This window comes from Thalia democratica, chromosome 5, assembly GCF_965202585.1.
Source record: "Thalia democratica chromosome 5, ktThaDemo2.hap1.1, whole genome shotgun sequence".
NCBI lineage: Eukaryota > Metazoa > Chordata > Thaliacea > Salpida > Salpidae > Thalia > Thalia democratica.
In genome coordinates this window covers 41,469,756-41,487,769 of record NC_139169.1, presented here as the reverse complement: position 1 = coordinate 41,487,769, position 18,014 = coordinate 41,469,756, and the positions used below count along the sequence as shown (strand labels likewise).

Genomic DNA, 18,014 nt, shown 5'->3' with positions numbered 1-18,014 from the left:
CTAGAATAACTTAGCCCTAAAAGAAAGCAATGAATTCTTAGAAGTAATATTTCGATTTGACAAAAAAAAAATTATCATACAGATAAGAAATTTTTCTCATCATCAATTTTTTTTTGTTAAAAAACACAGTATCTTTTCAATATTTTGTACTATCTAACACAGCTTCTTACCTTAAACTTAAATTTAACCGAAATTAGACCAAAAATGTGGTCTTTTAAAAACCTGGAAGTTTAAAAAACAAAGCTCAGTTGAAGTTGTTTTTAAGGACACTTAACATGTATAGGTTTTGTGAACTTATTTAATATTTTGAAGATATTCGTTTACTATAGAAATACGTGTTTAAGTTAGAACTTTTATAATTACAAAATTCCACAGAGTTCCTATATAATTTTTATTTTAATGTAGATTTTTTTTTAATTCAAGCTCCTCTTTTTAAACTTGTTTTTAAACTATGAGAAGTATACATGTTGTTAACAGTATTAAATTAAACTTTTTTTAGGGTGGGCAGATTTTCTATTCATCGGACAAGATTAAGAGATTTCTAATAAACCTTCTATCGTTTACTTGTTTAAATACAAAGTTTTAAACAACTTTTTACAAATAAAACTGCAATGGTATTGTCAGTTAAAAACAAAAAAGTGTTCTATGAGCAAAATCAAAGCAAACTATAAAAATTTGTTGTAAAAAAGCTCAATTTTATTTGTTTTCACAACTTTTAATAAGCTAGAAATACGTCGTTAGCAAAATATTTTCGCTTGGCAGGCCGGAGTTAGTCTTGGGAAGTACCTTAAGTTATAAAATATAAATCAAATTTAATTTTAAATAGTATCGATACTGGTATAATACTAATATTCTTTCTCGAACTAGTACCAATATAATTTTATTTTAACTCAATAAGTTTTTATTAGATAATTTCTAAAAAGTTTATTTTGATTCCTAGCTTTAAAACACCTATTTAAAACAACAGAATTTGCTTAAATACACTTCAAAATAAGTGTATACACTTATTTAAAACAAAAGTTCAAGTCAAGTTTACTTTGTGAGTTACACTCTGATCCGAACAATTTAAATATTTTTAAGTTACGTTATCAAAAGAAAGTTTGCTGTACATTTTTTAAATCCACGTTTTACTTTTATTTTTTATTTTACTAGCTATCAAAATTGAAATTTTTCAGAGAAAGACATTAATTTTTTTTTTTTAGCAAATTTGATCATGCTTCTTAGGTTTTTAATGAGTGTTTTATAACAAATGAAAAGTATTAGCTCAGTTTTACTGCTTAGTAATTTGCTTTTACAATATAGAAAAAAGAAAAATTAAATATTTATGCTTCTTTTTTAATCAAAAATGCTTATCATAAGTTTTTTTTTTGAATAGCCAGTGCTTTGTCTTTAGTAATTATAAACCGAAATGTATTTTTTAACAACTTAAAATATTATAGATTTTGAAATTTGTTTTTTTTTAAGTAAGTATAGCCAAAAAAAATTTAAAGCGTTCATAACAAAAACCCAACAAACGAGCTATGTTCTCACAACAACGACTTCTAAAGACACTTCCACCTAATTCAAACGATTCTGATACCGGTCTTGTTTCATTGCGAGTCAAACTTTTGATAACAGCCGCTTTGCAAATTTGCTGCGTTCTTCTCTAGAGTAATTCATCCAAGTGTTTGCCGCATCGTACGCTTTAGTTTCAGAGTGGTTCTTCTTAATCTTTTGTTGTGATTGTTTTCCGCTGTCATGATTTAATAGTCCTTCGGTATATACTTGGTACCAACAAAATTAAAAAATTAAAATTAATTAATTTCTAAGTAATCTATTTTGTTCATTATAATAAAGCAGAAATAAAAAAAATACTGTCATTTAATCTCATTAAATATAATACTATACTTGTGTACAGAAAAAAATCATAATAATTTAAAAGTTTCAAATTCTTTCTGAACCTGTCTGGTTTTATATTCTAAATTTTAAGGCACCTTAAAAAACCATTTTGAGAAAAATTACAGTAAATGTTATTAATCATACAATATGTTAATAACTATTCAAAAAAGTATAATCTAATTTTCATTTTTATAAAAATGAACGTTATTAAGTATAATTAAGATTTTCTAACATTATTTTAAAATATTTCGGTCGACTATTTTTGATAGTCTCCTTTAAAAAATAACTAAAAGTACAAGATTAATTGAATACTAAAACAACTTAAATTTTTAAAACATAATTTCGATGAGAACAAAATATTTGCAATAACTTTGGTAATCAAAGTTTTCTCTTTGTAAATTTTATGAATATAATTTATTAATATACTCTTTTATATAGTTCATTAAGCGTGCAAAATTAGCCGGATGATTCAATGGACATTTTTTTAACATTCAAGTTAAAGTATATTAATTTTCTCTAGAAAACTCATTTTTAACATAGCCTTAAAGTATCTACTCAACCTGAAGTCTTTACTCAAGAATTAAAATTCATAAATTCAAACATTATTGCTTAAACATGCAAAACATAATTAAGAAGGTTACTGATAGAGATATAACTTCGTTATGAAAACACATTAATATTTAAAAAAGTCAGATTTCGTTAAAAGAACTTTATAAATATCGCTTGAAACTATTAATCCTTAGACAAACATATAAACTAACTTAATAAAATGTTTTAGTAAAGACAAGTTACTTCATATCTACAAAATGTATTAAACGTAGTCTAATTCCAAACTAGCTAGTTAGTATAAGTTATTTTCTTTTAGCTATTGTATATCAGTTAGTTTCATAGATTAATCAAAATTATTATAAAACAGTGTAAATTATTTAAAATTGGTTTATATAATTTAAAACTGGCTAATACTTATTAAATTTATTGATAGTGTTATATACATAAATATGGTTAATTTAAAAAGTTACATTAATAGGTCCATTAAAAAACTTACAATTAACTTCAATGGTGAAATCAAGCTTAAGAAGAAAGACTTGAAGTCTAAGTTTTCTAAAATGAAAACAGAAATTTAAGATAATAATAAATCTCAACTGAAGTATAGAGAATAGATTACTTTTAAATTCTGTGGCTTATTTAAAAAAAAATACAGCAAAAAAAGGGAACAATCATAAACAGTTGGACATGGTAGAAAAAAATTGAAAAGTCATCAGTCAATGTTATTTAAACTCAAGTAAATGAAAATAAATTGTTATTGAAGGTAAATCAATTGGAAAACAAATGTTGAAGTTGGGTTAAAGTTTATCAGATACTGAGAAGTTAGTGTTTAAATTACTTAACTTGAATGTTAAAAGAAATTAAAAAACTTCTAGTAGTAGAGTTAAATCAAAAAGAAGGTAGTAGATAAAAAGAGGGTTTTAATAATTTTTTGCAGAAGTTAGATATTAAGATAAATTGTTTTACATAATGCAAAAAAAGAAAGAAAAGCAAACGTATGACTTTAGCAATGTTGTGCTAGATATTGATAGTGTGCATCAGGGACGTCGCATGGGGTGTTGCACTACCGCAATTGAGTCACCTTAAAATTTTGTAAGAAAAACTTAAGTATCTATAACGTTTTCGTAATTTTTTAGAACAATATCTCTTACAAAATTCCAATTTAGAAAACGACCATTTTGCTCACTTAGCTGACTGCCGCAAATGAACTTAAAAGAGCAAAATTTCTCCAAGAATTACCGTAAAATGTTGATTTAAGCTTTTGATGTAAGCTAAATTTAAAAATCCCTAAAACAGTATAGGCCTAAGTATCATTCCACAAGCTATTGTAAACAAAAAATGAAAACAAAGCTAAGCAGAGCAGAGGTAACTCGAGTAAAAGCAACACAAGCAGAGGCGATTCGAGCAGAAGCAACTCGAGCAGAAACAACTTGAGCAGAAGCAACTCGAGTAAAGGCAACACAAACAGAGGCGATTCGAGCAGAATCAACTCGAGCAGAAGCAACTCAAGCAGAAGCAACTCAATTTTATTTTCTGCACCACCTAGGAAAAATACCACGCGACGCCACTGGTGTGCATATAAATAAAATATTACACTATTCGGTAGCGAACTTCTTTATCGTCATATAAGTCCCACAATACTAATTGATTGAAGTTTTCTTTGACACGTGATGGAAACATTTATGTTAGGAAAAAGAAAGCATTAAAATTGTTTTAGTCGATAGCATTTCGAATGTTAAAAATCTTTTTGTTAAAGACGGTGGCATAAATATAAATTTAGCAAACATAAAGAAAAGTTAATAGCTGTTTAAAGGAATTTTTAATAAAAAGTAGCTGTGTTTACTTCAGACTTAATATAGTAAGTATAATTTTTAAAGTTTTGTAATAATATATTTGGTTATTGTTTAGCAGTTGTACTGTGTAGAGTAGACACACCAAGTGTACATTTTATGGTAACAGCTCAGTTCCGACCCGCGCACGATTCCTACCCGATCAGTTCTTAGAACCGCTTACCGAATAAGGGTAAAAAAGTTAAATAACAAAATAAATAAAATAAAAAGATCGGGTGGGAATTGTGAGTATACCAGATTTTGTTTAGTTATTGTTAATCAGTTGTTCTCTTCATGCTGGATATAATAAGTACTTTTGGAAATTGTTTAACAGTTGTTCTTTTAAAGTGGATATCTATTGCTAACTTGGTTGAAGATTATAAGTTGACTTGTTTAGAGTAAACAAGCTCAAGAATAATAAGTTTAGGTTACTTTTTAGCTAGTTTTTCTTCAGAATACACACTTAATTTGTCATTTATAGTAATTAACCATTTAGTATGCTAAACTGAAAGACACAAAAGTATAGTCAACCATGATATACTAATAAGGCACTAAATAACTGTAAACACTTTTACTCTCTAGAAATTTTTGAGCAATAAAATAGCAACTTAGTTTAAAAACTGCAAGTAGCTAAATAAGTAAAGTTAATTCAGTAATCTACCGGATTCTTAATATTAGGATCCTATTTTTAAATTAGGATCCGGTAGTAAAAAAATATATGTTTATTTACAACAATTACAAAAAAGCCCTGAATAGACAAAATACTTGTTTTTAAGGAAGCTTATAGGTTTTAGCTTTTAAAATTTGTAACAAGTTAATATGACTGAATTTTTTAACCTGACAATATGTTTTGTATTATTTTTATTTCAATATAGACTAATCCTAATAAAAAGATATGTATTTTTTAATTTTATGTAGTATAAAAACTTTTTAAAGCAAAAATAATTTTATACAGCTTAAAAAGTAAATAATAGTGTGTAGATCGATTACCTAAAGGTCTTTTTATATATCCAAGTATTTGGAAACTTTTTCAGCTTAAGTTTTCTTTATCGTGTTTGATACACTTCCTTAAAAAGTAGTTCAAACTTAAATATGTTACTGAAGATATTTCGTAAAATTTGGTAACTAAAAAATTCAAAATATTTTAATTCACAATAACCAAGATATAATAGAATTTGGGTCGTCGTACATCGAAACCTGGTGCTTAACAAAAGTACATATAATAGAAAAAAGAATAATGTTCAAGAGAAAAATACCAACTTCACTTTATAGATATCTGACTAACTAAATTGATTTTTTTTTAAATTAAGTTGTTATAAATTAGATGGCTTTTAACAAAAATTAAACAGTCTTATCGTTAAAGACTTAGCAGAGATGAAACTTCAAGTAATGTAATGATTTGTTTTTTATAAAAATTATTCTTATATTCGTTACACATCTCAAACAATTGTCAAACCTGTTTAAATCTTGCATGTTAGCATTTTATATAGTATCATTAAACAAGTTATTTCCATAAGCATAATTTTAAAGTTAAAATTTAATCGGACGTTCATCAAATCATTTTTGTACCTTATAATAGAAAAAAAAAAAAACTTCATTTAATTTTACTACGAAGGTTTAGTAAATCCAATTGTATATCTTGGAGTTGAATTTTCAGAAAACATTTTATTTTATTTTTTTGTTTGTCTTTAATTATGTCTACAAACAATATTTATTTTCTTGTGTACAACATTATATAAGAAATTTACTTAAAAAACTCAATCATATAACTTATGGAGGTTTATGGTTATTTTAAAAAGTGGTTGGCCTTGAAAAAAAAAAATATATATATAAAACTATTGAATAAGCATTTACTTAATTTAGAACATGGGTTTTAAATATTTGTTTAGAAAAAAATGACAAAGTTAAGACTGTTTTGAAAAAAAGAATAAATTCTAGTAAGTAAAACAATATTTTTAGCCATAAGGATGAGTTATGGAATATGTGTAGTCGCATAACATTCTCATTGTGAAGAAATAAATTATACAAAAATCTTAATGATAACAAGTAAACAAAAATTATACACATTAAAAATAAAAATTTCCTTACATTACACTTAATTTCATAGAATAATAATGCTACATTTTGATTTTAGTATAAACCAAATGATTATAAAAAATCTTTTAGATCTCAGTTTTGTGCTTTATAGTTAGTTATGTGAAGAAATATTTTAACAAGTAACAATTTTTGGTAGAGAAGTTAATTTTGATAAACGATAAAAAATGACTATATAAGCAATTAGAATTAAAATAGAAGTAATACACAAATACTTTTTTGTTCATCATGAAGCAGTGAACCAGTTATGTAGAATTTTTTGTCTTATAGAAAAAAGTATCTATACCAAGATAAATGTGCAAAAAACTAAACTTTTTTAATCACACATCACCAATTTCAACAATGTAATCTAAACAACAAAATAATCTATAGACTGTATTTAAATAAAGACTTAAGCATCTTAGTCTGGTTTTCTCTTAAATATACTTTTTATATTGTTCTTAATCGAAAAATCATTTAATTGTTTAACTAAAAGAACAAGCTTTTAAAAATACTAATACACACTAGATGAGAAACTTACTTCTAACAAGAATGTTTGGTTAATCAAAAGATTTTAATTGAAACAAAAATTAACAAGTTAAAAAATATTGTAAACCAAAACTTTATTTTAGTAAATGTTTAGTTTTCTAAGAATAGAAAATGTTGATAATAGATGCTACACTGATAAAAAAAAAACAATTAAACTTTAAAAAGTACTAATCAAATTTAGTTTAAGAATATTTTTATAACATTTTGTTCGCGAAAAAAAAAAATAATTCTATAAAACCATATAAACAGATAATTTACAAAAATAGGTTAATAAGCTTCGTAGACACGTTCAAGCAAATATCTAACTAACATCTCACTTTTATAGGTAAAACTTTGTGCCAACAAAAGAATGTTATAAAAATTAAGGAATAAAAACAATCCATTGAATTTAGCTCTGTAATTTTTGAACAATTCAAAGAAATGATGTGAACAAACAGGTTAATTTTAGAGAAATTATTACTTCTAAAAACATACTTTAAGACTTAACTGATTTTTATTAAACATTTTTAAGCATAAGACTTTTAATTTTTGTTCTATAGCTAAATTTTTAAGGGAAACCATCAACTTCAAAATGACTAAGCAAACACCGAATTAATATCTTAAAGTTGTTGGCAAAAAACATCATCATAATGATATCATAGATTAATGCAAAAAAATCTACTCTCAGAAGTTTACGACCGACAATTACTAAACAAGCCAAACAAATAAAATCGATTTCAACGCTTTCAACATACAACGACACACACTTAGTAAGGGCTGCCGAAGAAACCCTTGTTCTTGTTCTTTGGGGTCATCCCGAGGTACTTCTTGGCTCTCTCGGCCAGCGACGAGCTGCTCGTCGTCTTCTTGGGGCTGTAGACGGAACCGAGCAAGTTGCCGGCGCCCAGCTGCAAGTTCGAGTCGTTCGAAGCGGCGATGGGAACGTTTTGCTGCTGGTGGGTTTGAGGCTGCGAGTTCTCGTCCGATCTCATCGCCTGTGTGATAATTTGCTTATGTGTGACGGTTTATTGGGATTTAAAGTTCAATAAAACATTTAGATACTTCTTACAAGATTATATACCCATACGTGTAAAAGATCCAAAGTTTTTAGCTTGTGTAGGGGTTAAATTAAAATATTCTAATGAAAATACCTATCGGATTTGAACAACTTTAAACTTGATATAAGCTAACTTCAGCTTTAATGTAAAAACTTCTGATTTCAGTTTATTATGAATATCATTTTACTATTCTCTACACTTTGATTTTTTTATCTGTTTAACGTTGGTTTTTAAAATTAATTACTTTAGTGATTGTCAAGGTATTAGTTAATATCTTTTCACTTTTATTGTTTACCTAATCTCCATATTTTTTATGAAAATTATTCAATTGTACGATTTTAGTAAACCAAAACAATAATAAGTTTAAGCTCTGTTAAAACGTCTCAAAAATATCAATACTGACTTAACAAAAAAATAGTAATATACACTAGACTTAGATATAATATACTTTGTAAGAGTAAATGATTATGATAATACTGTTTTATAAGTGTTTTTAGGTTTAAAAATACTGTAATAAGAGCAATAAAATAGTTTAAGGCAAACATCAGAAATATCAATCCAAAAGACTGATACAGTTCGAAACGACCTTTTTCTGTAATGTTGATTTAATTTTTTTGTTTTAATACAGGTGAATAATGTATGAAACTGATTTGTGGGATAGCATCAGTTAAGTACTCTGACGTCTATGTTGTTGGGTCACAGTTTTGTATTTGACTTGAAGCAGTGAAATCAGTTCACTTGTAGCTAGTTTGCTTTGAATTTGTTACTTGTTTGGACATAAACTCTATATCTGGATTTGAGAGTTAAAATCAGTCCACTTACAGCTTATTTGATTTGAATTCGTTACTTGTTTGAACACAAACTATATTTGATTTTGAACTCAGCAGTTAGCTTCCAGTTCAAAATAAAGTAACATTTTTAACTGCCTATTTGTACAATTTTATTAGGGGCTTATACTATCACATTGCTAAATTTTTTATATTTGACTAATTTGCCAATTTTGTATATTTGTATTTGTTTGTACTGAATTTAAAGTTTAATAAATTTATATCTTACATGGACTCTATTTATTTAATTAAATTATCTTAGTCTCAATTATATTTAACATGGACCTTAACTATAAACCCCTTCTAGTCTAGATAAAGCATAGCTACCCTCTAGAAAACCTTCCCCACGATTTAGCATGGCCACAAATGTGTCCACCATCCCGGGGCACTCCCCCCATAAGTCACATCCTCATGAAAATATAAAAAGTTTTGTTCACCACTTAATCAGTGATTCTCAAAGATTTCAAGTTAAAATAAATTTGAATTTTATAGATCACAAAATTTTAGTATTCCTTTAGTGGTTTAAAAGTTTATCATATTAACAATTTTTTTAAATGTTTTGAATTTGTTTTTTGTTTGGGTTTAATGTTTTTTCTAAAGAAGCTAAAATATATTAATCGTTTTTATGTATGATACATATTGAACTTTCTTACAAATGTGTCAAAATAATAAAGTTTTAAAAAATTATAAATCAACAATTTAAACATAAAACCAATGCTTTTATAAAGATTAAGGGACATAGCAATCTCAAAAAGCTTATTTTAGGTAAATAAAAACAGAGTAATAATAAGTTAAGTAAACATGTAACAAAAACAAACCATTATAATACTCATAACGAATATTGAGGTTATTAAATTAACTTTCCAACTGACCTTATCAAGAACAGCACTGTAGTAATCACTCGACATGTTCAACAGGCTGGCGAGCACGAGAGCTTGCTCGTTCGACGCCCTCTGAAGCTCGTCGAGGTTCGGTTCGTTTGACGCGTAGCCGACGAAGGAGGGGCCGATCGCCTTGCTCATCCCCTCAACTCCCATCCTCGTGTCTGGAATGTCGATCACTCGTTGCAAGTGCAGCATCAGGAAAACCAGCGTGTCTCTGTATTGGTTATTTGGCAACTATTATCAAGTAAAACTTAAAAAGTACTTTAAATTTTATATCTGCTTGAGACATTTAACGTCAGTGTTTTATCGTGAGCTATCAGACCATTCAGTACAAAATTTTTTGATAAATTCAAAGTAATTGAACCTTTCTGACTGATAATCATTTTCTTTTAAAATGAAACCACAACTTTCAAACAAACCTGTTAGCAGGCGGCAGTTCGCTTATTGCCTGTATAGTTTCATGTTCTTCAGCGCTCCTAGCGGCTCTGATGAAATTTTCACGCAACGCGTAAGTCAGTATCGGCTCGTCAATGCAATCTCTCAGAAACTTCTTCACCAGTGAGCACAGCGAGTGCACGTCGTTGTACTGGCTGAATTTGGGCATTCCCCCGCTCAGAAACTCGTCTTGCAGTTCTTTGACTTCTCGCAAAGAACCGGGGACCCTGTTGTAAGGAAAAACTTAAGGAATAAATTTGTAAAATCATTAACATACGTTTTAGTTGCAATAATAGTATTTTATTAACTTAAACTTTTTGTTAATTTATTAGCTAAAACGTCTTGAATACAATTTTAAAAATACTTTTTTTACTTAAGTAGTTCTTGTACTACTTAAAAATTTTTGTTTTAACTTTTTGGCGCATTGCATAACTTTCAACTTTATTTTGTACTCAGTTGTTACATTTATTAAAATGTAAAATTATGTCATAAAAGGAGCAAAGAAAATTTTCTTTGAAAATATAACTAAAAAAAAAAACTTAACTTAGAAAATGCTTTTTGTTTTACTAAACAGCACCAAAATTAACTTTCAATAAACAAGTTCATTTACCATTGATATGACTAACTGGTAGATTACACCATACACTATAGAGTCCTACATTTGTTACATGTTAAGTTTAAATGCAAACCTGTACAGCCCGACTTCCCTCATTCCCCTCCTCTCGATCTCCTGCACGGTGTGGTACACGATGGGGGGAATCTGCGGGCTCTCACCGCTGTGTAGGTACTCCTCCATGCTCCGCTTCATGTCCACCTTCTTGGGCGAGTTCGACAGCTCGCACTTGAACTGCTGAAGCTGATTCTTGCATTCCTGGTGCGCCACCACGCGGCAGTCCCCGCACTTCCAAGCTTTCTTGCCGAACGCTATGCGCTTGCCACACGGTTTGCATGTGTCCTGTTGTATTATGTTTCTTCAGCTGACATTATAAGCAACTAACTAGATCGGTGCAAGGTTGTATTTGCACAAAACTTGGTAACAAGTACTATAAAATTTACAATATTAAACTTGAAAAGTAACGCTTTGATACAAGTAATATACCGCATGCAAAAGCAACGAGTTATTTATTAAATCGGTTGAAAATGAGCAATAATTAACAGTTTTTCTTAGTTTACATTAAAATTCTAAATGCTGAAAGATTACGTAATGTGAACATTTCTTGCTTAATACTATAATAATTATAGATTTAATCCATACTGAGTGAGTAAATTAAATGTTCTTTTTGTAATTAACTAATTCTTTTAAACTAAACTTAAAATATCTTAAAATATAAATTGCTGATTTGTTCACACAATACACCAAAAGTTTTATATACTTAAACAGTACTGTTAATCAACATTTTGAATTTAAAACTATATAAAAAAATAAGTAAAAAATCTACACAAGTTAAAACAGTTTATATATAATAACAATACCTTCATGATAACACATTGTTTCAACACTAAGTTGTGTGCTTTGGTTGGTTTCATTGCTGATTTCTTTGCAAAACCGCTAACCTGTGTAAGTATAATTTGATTATATTTTGAAAAATTAAATACATTTAGGTTTAAAGTGTCATTAATATAACTTTAGCTATGTACATTGTCAATGTGTTGCATACTTAATAAGTTTGGCATTATTACCAAGTAACAGAGCTTAAAATTAATACTTTTTTAGTAAAACCACTGGACTACAATATATTTCTAAAAGTACATACTGAAAAAAATACTTAAATAAATTTCAACGCTTCAGTTGAAAATTGGGTTAATGGTCTTTAGTTGCTAAAAAAGCAATTTTTTAAACCTTAGGTGCTGTGTTCTGAGGCCAGAATTTTTGAAAATCAGAACTTTCTGCGCCCGTATCAGTTTCCGAAGTTCCACTTTTTCTCCTGTGCTCTCTCGATGGTCTCCTCCTTCCCTACAGAATTTACTTTGAGAAACTGAGATGTAAGTAAATTGTACAAATTAGAAAAACTTAAATTTTATACCTACTTTATATTTTACTGACTTACAAAATTAAATTTGCTTATGTCGTAAACTTGTGAAGGTGGAAATATCGTAAGTATTAAGGATTTATATATCTTATGCACCAGGATAGCAAAAAAAAAATCAAAACTTTATTAAGGTTTATTAATATAATTTTATATTTCTTAAAATCATTTTTAAATTATAATTTCTTATTTATTAAACTTTCTTAAGACTTAGACCGACCCAAGTTTTTTTAAACTGAAAGGAAAATTTAAGTATTGCTTATTATTTTGTGATGATAATCATAATGTTGTTCTTATGATTTAAAATTAAAATCTTCAAAATTTAAATATGATTCATGTACAACTTGTACCGAATTATTTTGTAATAAAAACTAGCAGGTGTAATTTTAGACAACCTAAATCACAGAACAACTACTTTAAAACAATGAACGATATCAAACGACACGGCATTTTAAAATATATTTGGTCAAATAAAGACCTTGTTAAGCAGAACTTCAAATAGGTATAAATAATAAAGTAAAAATGTGTGAAGCTATTCAACTAAAGCAATATTTAACACATATTTGTTAACTAAGAACAAATAAAGAAATATAAATAGATTCTATCTATAATGACCTTAAATGTATAACTTTAACTTACTTCTCCAAATTCTGAGAAAAAAAAAGGAAATATGTTAGTAAATGACAAACAAAATATAAAAACTACTTGACAACAATTTTCTACTTTTGGTATACAATACCTTTACAAAGATCTTTAAAAAACAAATGTAAGGTAACATTTTAAGAAATTTTAGAGCAATTAAAAATTTGTAAACATGTTCAGAAGTTTACCTTAATTTATGTTTCTTGGGAAAAGTTTATCGTTTAAACTTAATTAATATTTTAAGTATTTTTTAGTAGAAGTTAAGAACCAAACAAGAGTTAAAATAGAGCTAAGAAGTTGGAAAATATCATCTTGTACGAAAGGGCCTCTCCATAATGAAAAAACAAAGCTTTTACATTTGCAGAAGTTATTTTTATTAACCGAGTACAGATTATTAATGTGAAACATTTAATAGAAACCTGATGAGGGGGAGCCCTGTGGAAGCTCTTGTCCAGCTTGGTAACTTTCAAAGTTGCAGGACCGTCAATCGTACAGTGAATCGATTCGTTCTTGTCAGCTTTGATTCTCTTGCAATTTGTTTCATCGTTCGAGCTGATGCCAGCGTTGATGTGAGCTCTCTGCATTGCCGCTGTGTGACTTCGCTTGAACCTAAACAACAGTGTTTGTTTGTAAATACACAATAGACATATTAATTACTCTGCTTGATAGTATATATATATATATATATAAAATAAGGTTAATGTTTAAACGTAAACACTTTCAACTGAGCCCACTTGAAGGAATTTTAAATAATTTATTCAAATGGCGATTTTAAAAATTCTGGAACATATGTTTCACAAAGCTTTAATTTTTCATAAAGCTTTGATCATCAGCCAGTTAAATTCAAAATACAAAGCACTGTACTAAACAAAGATACAAAAGTTATGCAAAAAAACAAAAAACAGTATGACGTAATATTGTACATTACAAATATTCAGTACAAAAATCGATCTACCTTCTAACTAATTAAACAACTAAAATTAACGAAAACAACAGTTAATTGACTATAAAATGCTTCAAAATTTGTTGTGTTTTAAAAGAAGCTTTTTTATATGTCGACAAGACGATGTAAATTCGCTTCGCTTATTTAAACAACCTTCCTTTTTTAACGCATACATAACGGCTGTTGATTCTTTTAAGCACAGCCTACAAACAGGGTTGTTACCATCTGCTATTGGCTGCGCTCTTTTTATCACCTCCCAAGTTAATTTAAAATCAATGTTTTTGCGCTTAAGGCCGCAAACATACTTCGAAAGCTCAGTTTCATTTTCGTATACACCACCTTTAAAGAATTTTTTATGGTTGGCATACCGAAATCTGAATTGAGTGGAGCATAGGCCGATGTAGAACTTCTTTTCAAGGTCAGAGTTAACTGTTGCCTTGTAAATAATGTTCTCTGACCGGCAATTGCCCCCCTTCAAATTGTATTTACAGCCACCGGCGCAATTACACTGATTTTTGATTGAATTACTTTTGTTTAAAATCCTTTGATTATGTGACTTGATTAATCTCTCCAAATTCGCCATACATGAATAACTGATTCGCATATTATGTTTGTTAAATATCTTTGATAATTGGTTATTTTTGTTGAAATGTTTTTTTACTAGATTTATAAATTCTCTGCCGATGTTTGTTTTAACTGAAGTACAGAATGGGGGATTATACCAAATTATATTTCGCTTTCTTTTACTTTTATTGGTCGTTTTGTTTTTTTGCTCCGTTGTTTCAAAATTAAGTTTATCATTATAACCGCATTTTTTCATTATTAGTTCGTAATCTTGTTTTGTCTTTAAAAAGTTTTCTTCGTTGCTTGATCTTTTATTTAAACGTTTATTAATTATTTTTGGTATTTGGTTTATAATATTTTTTGGGTGGCTAGAATATTTATTTATATACATAATTTTTGCGTTTTTCTTTTTATAAGGCATATAGGAGAGATCATATTTAAGGATCATATTTGGCTGTAAATACAATTTGAAGGGGGGCAATTGCCGGTCAGAGAACATTATTTACAAGGCAACAGTTAACTCTGACCTTGAAAAGAAGTTCTACATCGGCCTATGCTCCACTCAATTCAGATTTCGGTATGCCAACCATAAAAAATCCTTTAAAGGTGGTGTATACGAAAATGAAACTGAGCTTTCGAAGTATGTTTGCGGCCTTAAGCGCAAAAACATTGATTTTAAATTAACTTGGGAGGTGATAAAAAGAGCGCAGCCAATAGCAGATGGTAACAACCCTGTTTGTAGGCTGTGCTTAAAAGAATCAACAGCCGTTATGTATGCGTTAAAAAAGGAAGGTTGTTTAAATAAGCGAAGCGAATTTACATCGTCTTGTCGACATATAAAAAAGCTTCTTTTAAAACACAACAAATTTTGAAGCATTTTATAGTCAATTAACTGTTGTTTTCGTTAATTTTAGTTGTTTAATTAGTTAGAAGGTAGATCGATTTTTGTACTGAATATTTGTAATGTACAATATTACGTCATACTGTTTTTTGTTTTTTTGCATAACTTTTGTATCTTTGTTTAGTACAGTGCTTTGTATTTTGAATTTAACTGGCTGATGATCAAAGCCTTATGAAAAATTAAAGCTTTGTGAAACATATGTTCCAGAATTTTTAAAATCGCCATTTGAATAAATTATATATATATATATATATATATAATTAATATTTTAATCTTAAGGTTTTTATTTTTAGATAAATGTTTGTATAAATAAATTTTAGCATTAATAAACACAAAAGTATACGCACGTTTGAATAGTTTTTGTTTTATACTTTACAGTGTTCGTTAAAATAATGTTTAAACCAAAAAACTGACTTTTTTTTGAATTTTATCTTTTTTGAGTTATATGAATTTCAAAACTTTTAATGACTATCAGTAATTCCTAACTTACAATTAGTTTAAAAAAAATTATTCACACAACTAATACTTGTAGAAATTAATCTACAAGTCAACAAAAATGATTAGTATAGAATATACAAACAGATTATTTATAAAAACTAAGTTCAAGGGAAACAAGTTGATTTTCAAGATATTTTAAGGTTAGGCTTTTGAGCTAATAGTTAGTTTTTAACTGTACATAAACAAAAATTTTTAAGATTAAGGCTTAGAAATGATAAATTTATAGTTTCTGACTTTTAAAAAAACATTAGTGCTAATTCAAATATATAATAAAAAAAAGAATTTTATTATGTTTACTCAAAAAAATCCAAACACAATTTGAGTTAATAAATTTGATTAGAAAGTTTACATTTACTACTGCTGTTCTACCTGTTACTTGATTGAGAGGAATCAAGATCGTCAGTAGTTCTGTCAAACGAAATTTCAGTGTCTGAATCCAAGAAGGATCCAGTCTCGTCAATTGGGGCAAGCTTCTGGTGGCTCGGCCTTGTCCTACTTCTGTTAGGCTCTCTGTACTTTGTCTGCAAGTTTTAAAAACTTCAATATTGAGTATTTATTTTGTAATTAATCATTAGTCGAACACTTTGTTTTCTCTGAAATAGCACTTATTAATAAAATTTTATACGCTCAATTATATTAAATAGTACTACAGTTTATTTCTATTGTGCATAATAAAGTCAATAAATAGACGTTAGAATTTAAATATGTTTCACAACATTACCTGATTAAGGAAGTCTAGTTTTTTGTGCTGTTCGTCACTGAGAGTGGGATGTACACTTGAATCAGTATACAAAAGTTCCCTGACAAGCACCAGCTGATGGTCCAGCTCATCTCTTTCTTGTTCAGCTTTCTGTTTCCTTTCCATTTCAACACCAATCTGCTCTCTGGCAAGTTTCAATTTCACCAGCAGTGCATCTGAGATGAAAATATTTATTAATAATAAATACTGTTTAGTTTACAGAAGAATAAAACACTAAATGAAAATTAGTCATAAAATTAAATTTAAGGGCATGGGGGAGTCCAACATCTTTTTTTTACAAAAATTAACAGTGTCTTTTATTTTAAAACAAGAGTATATAATGTAAGATACTTTTTATAAAAAAAAGTCTAATTGATATTTGAAATATATCAAACTTTGTAAAAAGTTCCAATTAAACCGTATGGAATCAAGACAATAAAAACAAGGCATTTGTTGGGTAGTTTTGGACCTAAATTTAATTGAAATTTGTAGCTCATTTATTTTATACAATTTAAGCAAAATTTATAGTTTTAGCTCAAAAATTGAAATAAAATAGATATTTAGTGTTTTTATTGTTTGTTTTGGATAAACCTGATAATGAAAGAAACTATGGTCCATACATTAATATCATAATTTTTAGAGGAATGATTTTGCTTATTTACATTTAATTTAGGGCCATTCATTAAAAAAAAATATTTAAAACACACTTTAACTAAGCCACTTTAAAAATCAATAAAATTATTTAACCTTTCTCAGCCCTCAATTTAGTGAGTTCTTCCTGCTGATCCATCTTGATAACCTCCGATTCATTCCACTTCTTCCTGACAGCCTCCATCTGAATGGCAAATTTGAGGAATTCCTCCTCACAGTTGTGTTCAAGTAAATTATCTATGGCACGCTTGTACTCATCAAACTGCCTCACCAGAGACAACTTGTTGAATGCGTCACCGTCTATGTGGTTCTTGCCCATGATTTTTTAGTCAACAGTTATTTAGTTTGAGATAGTTTGTTAAAAAAAGCTGGAAATGAAAAAACTTAAAAAGTTAGTGAATTGATCACTGAAAAGCAGAAGTAAAATTGTTAGCTGTAACTAAAGGGTTGCCACTAATTTTTGAGAAATTTCTTCCAAATTTTCTGAATTTCTTCCAGGTTTTTAAAAAAGCACGTTTTTGGGTCTATTTTTAGTTTAAAGTTCATATCAAGGTTAAAAACAGTGTTTTGTTGTATAACAACATTAAAAAGATACTGTAAAGCTACTTTAAATGAGTTTTTTATAATAAAAAAATGATAATGATGACAAAAATATATTATATATGTGATAGATTTTTGATATCAAATCAAATTTATTGTAAAGTTCAAGGTTTTTTCAGGATACTAGGTTTTGTTGCAACCCTGTATATAAGTAAACAGTTTTACAAGTATTGCTTAAAATTTATACCATTTGTAACTTAATGTAGTTCAATTTAACATTAATGTGTTGATAGTTTAAATTAATATTTTGCTTTTTCATAACCAATTAGACCTGCTAACTTCTGAATTAGAATGATACTTGTACACTACATTGAAAAGTAACTAAAAATACCAAGACTAACTTTATTTAATAAAAATCTTTCAAGATCAATTACCTGAAGATTCATGATTG

The 18,014-nt window shown here is 28.1% G+C and overlaps 1 protein-coding gene across 1 annotated transcript; it reads right to left on the bottom strand.

Annotated features, from left to right (window-relative positions):
• Positions 1-7,411: 7,411 nt before the first annotated feature.
• Positions 7,412-17,342, bottom strand: LOC145837041 (rac GTPase-activating protein 1-like). Its single transcript, XM_082944809.1, has 10 exons — positions 17,120-17,342; positions 16,355-16,548; positions 16,003-16,154; positions 13,147-13,336; positions 11,899-12,012; positions 11,532-11,612; positions 10,748-11,013; positions 10,043-10,285; positions 9,612-9,837; positions 7,412-7,849 (listed from the first exon to the last, which is right to left on the bottom strand). Exons 1-10 carry the CDS (start codon positions 17,340-17,342, stop codon positions 7,622-7,624), a joined length of 1,917 nt encoding a protein of 638 aa, XP_082800935.1. The 3' UTR covers positions 7,412-7,621.
• Between the last annotated feature and the right edge of the window lie 672 nt (positions 17,343-18,014).

Coding starts and splice junctions, on each gene's coding strand:
- LOC145837041 (XM_082944809.1), bottom strand. CDS start 17,342: ATGGGCAAGAACCACATAGACGGTGACGCATTCAACAAGTTGTCTCTG. Junction 11,014..11,531: donor AACAATGTGTTATCATGAAG/GTATTGTTATTA, acceptor ATAATACAACAG/GACACATGCAAACCGTGTGG. Junction 9,838..10,042: donor GAACTGCCGCCTGCTAACAG/GTTTGTTTGAAA, acceptor TAACCAATACAG/AGACACGCTGGTTTTCCTGA.